This window comes from Saccoglossus kowalevskii, chromosome 12, assembly GCF_978046115.1.
Source record: "Saccoglossus kowalevskii chromosome 12, keSacKowa6.1, whole genome shotgun sequence".
Classification (NCBI taxonomy): domain Eukaryota; kingdom Metazoa; phylum Hemichordata; class Enteropneusta; family Harrimaniidae; genus Saccoglossus; species Saccoglossus kowalevskii.
This window is the reverse complement of record NC_140652.1, coordinates 27,617,283-27,626,829: the sequence shown is the minus strand read 5'-3', so window position 1 is coordinate 27,626,829 and position 9,547 is coordinate 27,617,283. Positions and strand designations below refer to the sequence as shown.

The window sequence follows — 9,547 nt, the reverse complement described above, 5'->3', positions numbered from 1 at the left end:
TTACACTATCTTCTGTTATTCAAAGCTGTTGTGTACATTATAGCAAAGACGACGACGTGTTCGATAATTATAAATAAATCAATTTAGATGTATTCTCATCCGTCTCACGAATAGGGTATCATCGTATACCAGTGTATATCACCTGTAGATATATCGCTGTGATTGCATAGTGTCACACGCAACGTAATATTACCGTAATTGGTATAGTACAGGTGTGATGGTTCAAATACCAAAATGGCAACAGTAACAGAAAGACTTCCCTGGCGGCGATGCTAAAATACGAACACGGAGCCAACAGGTGAGGTTTCAACTGGTACTGGTATTATTATACTCTGCAAACATCAAGTACAATAACGCGGTAAAACTCCACTACTCCAATAACTAGATACTTAAACTTACAATACAATTCAACGAGATCTCCGATCTGAACTCAGTGTTGGACAACTCCCCTAAATATACCCACACTGTCTATAAATAGACCATTACATCGGCATACATAATGAGTCTGGAACTTACTACCAATTTCTAGAATGCTCCATTACCTTCTATTGCCTCCTACAGTGTTCTGTTACCTATTCAACCAGTTTCTAAACAAAATCTAGAATATTCCACCCAGACACAGTACGATTCTAGAACATTCTCAGTGACACGGAAGTAATACATAAGTCGTATGCGACACATAGTATATAGCTTTACGTTAGTCGTTCTAATGCATTTGGTAAGTCTATGGCTTTCACTGATATAACGTGAACCATGAACTTGACTGATGTAATCAGCGTATTCCTAATAGCCCAATTATATGACCTGAATAATAATGATATAATTTTTCTTACCGATATGTATAACATTTGTTTTCAACCCAGCCATTTTTCTAAACTATAGAATGTTGCGTGCCGATAGTTTTACATTTTTTGTTATAAGTTTTTAAATTATAGTTTTGTAAGATTGGAATAATTGATTTGTTTAGATCGCACTCGCTAAAACAATTTGTCAAAGAATATATTAGGCACAGCATTGTTTGTATGAATACATTTGTACAGGGACAAGGGAAATCCGTCATATGGGCATTATCAATATACTTGTTTTGGACTCGAATTAACAATATGCTTACGTGGTACATAGCTATAATTGATTATAAGGGTTTTTACTTTAGTTGCATATTTCACCTCAGATTGAACAAAAAATACTTGGCAAATAGGATTGTCATTCATATACATTCAAGCAACAATAGGAATGTGTTGGAGTTAAATATATTTATATTTCACCAAAAATGAAACAGATGTGACAAAGCAAAAATACAGGTATATTGCGATTATTGAAGAGCAAAGTGTGATAGAAGATATTCTGATTTACATATGTTATTGTGTCTTTGCCTCAGATCTCTCTGGTACCAATACATTATATAAAGAAAACAACCCACATACTATACATTACGCAGGAAAAAAACACTGACAATATTTTATCTCATGCATCATGTCTGTTCCACGTGATATGTTACCACCATTCGACGTAAAGTGGGCTAATAATAATTTGATTGGTCAATACATTTGTGGTGTTATCTTCAAATATTGTTCAGGCACCTTGGTGAATAACTAGTATATAATGGATATTCACCAAGGTATATTTTTTTTTGTTAAATTGCGATTAATTTTTCCAAATATCGAAATTTTCACAAAATGTGTAAAACTCAGCTGAAAGAATGAGACCGTAAATAAGTTAGCAGGGTGTAGCTAAAGCTTTCCCCATAACAAGCAACATAAAATTCGCGGTACCTATAATTTTTCGGTGAAGTGTATGCAAATGAATAAAGAACGCGCTAAGAGCTAAGAACTTCCATTCATTTACAGTTATTTCCACTTAATTTATGATAATTTCATTTAAAACTACAATTCCTAACATAGAAGGGGATATTTTCCACATGCTTACTGAAAACAAATGATGTTACATTTGAATCTGGGAGCATACAGACTCATTCGCATTAGACTAGTTGAAATGTCACCTCCAATTTTGAAAAACTGTTTAATTTTAAAAGTAAATCCAAATTAAATCATTAGCTAGGCGTCCCATTTTATTTATAGCTGCGTTAGGGAGACAAGTCATGTTAATATGACTGTTTATTAGTGAATTCAGTAACGTAATTGCCCACTTAGGGTTATCCGTGAAAATGGCCTGCCTAAAGTGCCGTTGTTTTGTAATCTGAATTCTTTATTGCGCCGTCTTTGCTTTGCAACTAGCTCTTGTGTAAAGGTCAGTTCCGGTTTCGTCATGCCAATGCATTCAACGTCATTTCGAGCCGACGGTTTCAATTTATAACTGTTTATATACACGCCATCCAAGTGCCAAATTCCTTTGCCGTTAACTGTGACGTCATCGATACATCTCTCTATGTAGATATTTATTTCTCTCTGTAAATCACGTTTCTCCTTTTCCATCCTCTTGATTCCAAACTTGTAAACCTTTTGCCAGAATGTTTTATTGAAGTACCGGTAGAGTTGGTAGTCTCCGACGTTCCACTTTTTTATCTGTTGCTCCATCCAGGGGGTCACTGCTCTGGTAGAACTTCGATGGCGTACGTTGACGCTGAAGTAAGCGATGTCTCGGATGCTCCAACACATCGCATGCCGTAACAAAATCAACGACTCGTCGAAATATTCTGATATGAAAACGAAATCAAATATCTTATCAACGGTTCTGATAATATCTCGTATTTTATCGGGCGTATTCCAATCATCTTCGCTAAATCCCAGGTCGTACATGTAGTTGTTTTTAGTGAAGTAATTGCGAGGGTACGAATGAGGAGATCGCAGAAAGGTGCTCAGTGGGTCTGTCAGGCTGCGGACGCGAACAACATCGCCTAGTCTGTAGTAATTGAAGAGGGATTCGAACTGCATGATTGGATTCCGCAAAATCGTTATGTAAATTGTATCCCTTGGCATCAAACTGTAAATTTCTGAAATTGAATTTTGAAAAGAACGACATGATATTATGATTTCGCTGTGTAGTATACCTTTAAACTATGTATATATAGTCGTACATTTTATTACTTTATTACTTTTATTTCGCCGCCCAAAAAGAGCTACCGGGAACACAATATTCGTTATTGTTTTAAGGATATGTGATATTTTAAAGGGCAATGGTCGTCGCGCAGCGCTTGCTCGAATTTCATGTAAACAAACACACGTATTTTACAAGCGCTGTGCTCGTGGCTATGAGTCCATATCGAACAGGGTGCGGCACGACGACCACCATCCTTTAAGCTAGATTATGAATAATTATAAGTTGATCATTATGCAAATCTCGTGTTTAGGACCCACCTGTCACAAATTGAGCCTGTCAATTATATAGGAATAATGACTACACATTTCGAAAAATCAACGGGATGGTATATTTTACATTAGGTAATGCCATTGTATTCGGACTCTTATTTCGTGCCGGACTTATTATTCCAGAGTCTTCGTACGGCAGAATTAATCCTATACTAAGAGCGTATTTTGAAAAGTTTACTGTGCTTCACGAAACGAACGTTGTGAGAGCAGGTACTATCTCATCTATGCTAACAAATACATTCATAGGCAAATAATTGTAGCATCAACTTACTGTCTGGACTGAATCTTACGTGGTTCGTAAGAATATTGTACTGGCCCCAGGGAGCACGGATGATATCAGCTAGATCAAAGTTTTCTGGATAACTAAGTTGGTGCCCTTCTTTCGGCAATACAACACTTAAGTTGTGTTTCTCCGCATATCTTAAGATGATGTTCTGTAAAGTACTGCTTCCACTCTTATGAGTTTTCAACATCACCAAATTATTTCTTGGAGTGCATTTTTCATGGATATATTGGTTATTAAAATCAGCAGGTATGGATAACGTATTCTGGAACATGAAACAAACATTACACATGTTATGATAAGGTGTTTAATATAAGCCGATGCATACCATTGGATTCCAGATTCTTAACAAAACAACTATCCAAACGAGTTTGCAGCAATCAATGAATATATTTATACTTATCCATTCACAATAGATTTATCCTGATTTTGTCACATCTGTGAATTATGATAAGATTGGATTTTACAATGTGGTTTTTGTTGTTGCTGTTCACACGACTGGGGCATTATTCGCACTGCCGTTAAAGATAGGTTTCCATGGTACAAGCGTTCCATGTTTTTCTGATAGGTTTGTTCGATTCCCTGTAAGGAAAACATGTCGTTGCCAGATGGAAACGCATTGTTGTCACAAATCGTCAAGAAATGCGGATGCTTATTATTGAGGTTAATTTTTAAATAAAATAAGGTTTCAACTTGCATACACAAACCATGATGTCAGCGTGAATAATAATAATAATAATAATGATAATAATAATAATAATAATAATATTCATAGGTCCTAGCAGCTATTATCCATTTACTACACTGACAATGTAACACAGTGGATAGTGTTCATTGGACAGTCACAAATATGACCAGCGTGTATTGATAGAATGTTGTATAACCCACAATGACATGTACAGGTTGTTATGCCAACAATATCCGTGATACTCGTTGCTTGTCAAATGGAAAAGAAAATAATTCTACATATATTTAACACAACTATTGTTTGTCTTTCCTGTAAACTTAGTTTTTCTTATTGTATAATATTACTATGTTATGTGTTTGTGCTTACACTTATACATTTTCTCTCTGATTGTTTTTAAGTATTACATTTACAGCCTTATATTTGTTTTATCTATCATGAAATTACATAGTTTTTATGGTACGCACGCTATCACGTTCCGTCTGTGTAGAAGTATCAAGTATTGCGAACCACATATCACTGTTCCAGTGTACTTCATATATTTTCTACTCCTCTTGGAAGAAAATTTATATTTTATGTACTTTGTCAGTTTTTAATCAATTATGTATTTCAACTGAATGAAAATGTTACAAATAGTGAGACTGTCCGGACAATTAATGATCAAATTTCTATTCACTGGATGTAACAAAAGTGAATTAAACTGGTCAGCTTTTTTGTCAGTCATCAACATGAGAAATGTGTTTTTTAAGATAAGAAAAAACGCCATAATTAGGAACTCCAATCAAGGAGATCTGTCCATATTTAGGCAAACCAAACTTGACTATTATATTTGTTTACGCTATTTTTTATATTGTACACAAAACATTTCTATTTATTTCAAAGAATCCTTACTACACATTATTTTCAAGACTAATTTTTGCTGCTAATACTGACAATTCAACTTGTATAATAGACATTCATTTTATGATTTTTTTGCCATATTGCACGTTATTTTACCCATCACGTGACATTGTACAGTTTAAAAGAACTAAACAGCTTATTATTGCGAAACACTTGCGCTATTGCTTTAACACATGTTACTTATTGACACAATACCCCGTCATGTAATGCATTCAAAACACACTCTGTCAGTTATGTTAATATGCGGCGACAATACATCACGTGAGCTACATTACAGAACCATGTGACCTGGCCCTGACATTTGTTAGATATATACGTTATTTTTACGAAAGATGTGGTCTATTTGTTTAGTTTCATGTCGTATTCAAGATGACGACCTATATATAGTAAATATCGCATTTGTGCGTAAGCTGACTGTGGATGCGGTTTATTCTGCGGTCGTATATTCACGAGTAAATATAAGCGTGGATACACAACAGGAGCACATTACTCTGACCTTGACGTTTCTCTTTACATTATTCTGTAAGGTTCAGACTATGAATACTGCTCACTTGTACTTAGGCAATTCAAGTGATACAATAAATGCTAGGTAAATGCAGCTTAACAAAATAATATTTTGCTCAATTGTTGTGCTCAATAGAAATAACATTTAGCAAGTTTGTAACTATAGAAACTGCAGTACATATGTAATTATTGTTGCTATGCTATTATATCTGGAAATCAAACACTACTGTGATTCTCCATCATGGCCACGTGATAAAAATAAATATGGACACATGTGCTACATCATATATGTTATGTCAATATAGCTATTTATATAAGTATTTTTAAAATACACCTATCTTACCTTCCCTTGTAGTGCTACGCAAAATACAAGTGTCGCCACAAAGAACTGGGTAGATCGGAACCCCATGCCCATGATGGACTCTGAAAAAACGAAGAAAAACAAAATAGTATGGAAGTGGTCTGATAAACTATAGATGTATCCTTATTATCACATGACTATAGTGAATCCATTCACAGTTATGACATTTACTGCGAAAAAAGCATGATATATAAAACCCTACATTCACGTTAAACAGTAAACAGTCTGCGTTGGAAGTCAACTCATGGTTGGGATGGTATCACTTGTATTGCATACAAACACATGACGTCACTAGTATGTTTCAGCTGTACGTGACAACTATTTACAACCATAGTTGTTCTTAACTTAATAATAAAACTAAATACAATCAAAACACGTTCAGGGATTTACAAGCCATCTAGATTTTGCGAAATTACCAAATTGAAGTAAGTATGTCATAGAAGGAGGATGAGAGATATATAATTAAAAATTCGTGAATTAGCTGATCAAAAGAGCGTAAAATAGATAGCCTTTTCTCTGTCACATAATTGGCAAATGCTATCTCTAATTAATTACGCCACTGTGTCGTTAAAATGAGACGATATTTCTGAATGTAACATAAACCACCTTATACTCGCCACATGTAACACGCCTATCTGTATTGATTAGTAATATTATGAAGTAAAATTTATAATCTAAGGACCCCAAAAAACCCTCATGTGATTCTGATAAAAGATCATGCATTCTGCACTAGCTTGCTGTACTAAATTATGTGTACAATTATTCACTGCAGTCAATAATATATTACTTTCATATATCTATACTATGCTGCTTCTAGTTGTTTCCCATGATACAAAACTTTCATGTTCAGCCAAAACAAATCAATCAATCGTTGCGAACTTGTGATTATTATCTTCAAGTAAAAGTTAGACACCATGATGGCCGTTGCATTAATGAAAAATAAAATAAACAGGTGTATTGATTTGAATTGCAACCCCATGATTCGAATACGAAATACACACTTTTCCAAATTTACTTCTGACTAACTTTTAATTTAACATAATACACCAATGCTGTCGTTTTACGACCCAATAACAATACAAGAACCATATGTATATATAAGATGGAAAATATGACATTGTATTAGATGCTGTGATTAAAATAAAACACTTGCCCTGGTCATATTCTGTTGGAATTGTCTTTTTCATTCATGAGATTTCACAACTATTACATTCTGTGAGTAACTGTTAATGTTAACTTATGAAATAAATGTGTGGTTAAAGCCATTCGGTAAAAAATATTGGTGGGCACCAATAGCGGATAGGTTGTTTTTTTCATTTCTTGCGGTCATGTATTCACTGAATTTGAAGTCAATTGATTCTGTAGATTAATCTATTTAAAAACATTTGCCAATATTAGAACAAGTGTTATGGTATCAAAGGCGAGTATTTGTAACCAGAAATAAATTAATGTCTCGAGCTAAATTAGATTCGTCATCATTAACGTAAAATGTTAGTCACAACTCGTGTGTCTTGACATGTGTGCATATTTTAAAGCATATGATATAAATATTTCTTCTATAATAAATTAACGTCAGAGTTAATAGACCACATCATTGAACAAAAACAGTAGAACACTCCATTTTGTGTTTCAAAACGTTTCTGCATATTAAAGTGGCCCAATATTTACTTCATCGTTGTAATCTACAACAGCACTTGATGTGATTAAATTCACTTGTTCAGTAGTGCTCTACCGTAAAGAGCAACTTTATAATTATAATTTTTAAATCAGCAAAAAAAATATCACTACTTCCACATTCGCACAGCAGAACATCGAATAACATGGATTAATAGCAGAATGGACCAAAAACCAAGGATTCTCAATTAGTACACCCGGTTACACAGAATACAAACACCATCAGCCTCAAAGCCGTTTATAATAACATGTGAGACATAACAAAATCACTGGTCCTCATTATAGAAACATTGTTCCAAATATATAATTACTGATGCAAGGATAAACAGTTGATAATTAATACATTACCGTATTATCTGTGAAACTAACAGCCGTATTCACGCAGTATCCCTGTCTTTGGGTTGCTACTGAGATAAAAATAGTCACCTCGCCACATGTTACCATATGAAGTGGTGACAGATTGATTATTCAATTGCCAGGGCATGCACAGGCTATTCGTTTATTTGCCTGACCAGGGCATGCGAGGCTATTCATTTATTTTTTATTACACACGTTGATTACTATAACAACGATACAATCCTCATTTAATCCTAATTTTGAAGTGTAAATAGAAAATAGATTTAAATGCTAATGTTGTCATAGCTACCGGTATGTCTTATATGCGGCATGCTCACATATCTCTTTCGCTTCTCCTAATGAGTCATTATTGTTCACAATTATCGTTTTATCAAAATCTATTAACAATTATTCTCTCTCATACTCCCTCAGTGTTGTTAATTGTAAACTTTCAATTAACAATAAAGCGACTGTATTTCATATTCCATGTTTCAAACACCCCGAATATAAACATGGCCATACGAGGGTCTGTGCTTTTTTTATAAATCCGAACCACACATTAGCGATGTGATGAGCCATGACCCCTCTAAAACCTGACGCATTAGGGTCTGGACAGAAAGTACAGGAGGGGGTAAGTCTTTTTTTTGGGGGGGGGGTCACTGATTTTCGTGTTGAGGGGAGGGTTACAGTAATCTGTGCAGGTATAAGGGGGAGGGTCGCATTTTTTCTGTGTAATGCAAGCCTCATGACGCCACAATAAACGTAGCCGCCGAGATTTTGTGAACAGTGTTGCCTCAACAAAAACTAATTTTTATTACCAAACGCTTTAGCGTGGTGTTAAGAGTTTGTTTTCATGGGTGGAAAATGGTTGTACATATGGGGTTAATTGCAATAGAGATGATTCAGGCTGAAATACAATATATAGTGTGTTCATGTTTCGTCTGATATTTGTGTGGTATTCTGGTGCTGTAACTAATGCGAGATTTGTTCCAAAATTCAGTATTTTATGCAGGATTATTATTTTATTGTATTTTCTATTGGCAGAGTCGAACCAGTTTCACTCCCACTGGGAAATCTGCTTTGTTGCTTGAATGAGAGCTAATTAAACACATTTTCCTGGCTGGCGGAAGAGTATATGTAACAGCCAATTTTAACAGCCTATTTTACTCAGAATATTTACGTGGAAAGAAGTTATTCCATTTCACGCAGGAATAATGGGGAGTAGAATATGTGAGGGGTTGTATTAACAGAGATGTGTATACTGAAAAGTAATATTTATCCTTTTTTGTATCGCATTTCTGTTTTAGTATATTGGTTTGAAAATGTTGAATTTGCATGCTTTGCGATGTTTTTTTTACCGAAACGCCACTAATGGTTGAATCCCGGGTTTGACTCACGAAAGTGTAATGTAGGCCTACTTTCCATATTTCATTTTCCGTGGGTGTTGAGGGAGAATGTAACAACGCACCACATGATGA

At 34.8% G+C, this 9,547-nt stretch overlaps 1 protein-coding gene across 2 annotated transcripts; it reads right to left on the bottom strand.

Annotated features, from left to right (window-relative positions):
* Window positions 1–1,234: 1,234 nt before the first annotated feature.
* Window positions 1,235–8,168, bottom strand: LOC100366653 (galactose-3-O-sulfotransferase 3-like). Of its 2 annotated transcripts, none has more exons than XM_085506221.1 (4): window positions 8,082–8,168; window positions 6,042–6,121; window positions 3,598–3,874; window positions 1,235–2,950 (listed from the first exon to the last, which is right to left on the bottom strand). In XM_085506221.1, exons 2-4 carry the CDS (start codon window positions 6,111–6,113, stop codon window positions 2,127–2,129), a joined length of 1,173 nt encoding a protein of 390 aa, XP_085362347.1. In that variant the 5' UTR covers window positions 6,114–6,121; window positions 8,082–8,168; the 3' UTR covers window positions 1,235–2,126. The 2 variants fall into 2 exon arrangements, with proteins under 2 accessions (XP_085362347.1, XP_085362348.1); XM_085506222.1 differs by lacking the exon at window positions 8,082–8,168 and adding an exon at window positions 6,262–6,300.
* Between the last annotated feature and the right edge of the window lie 1,379 nt (window positions 8,169–9,547).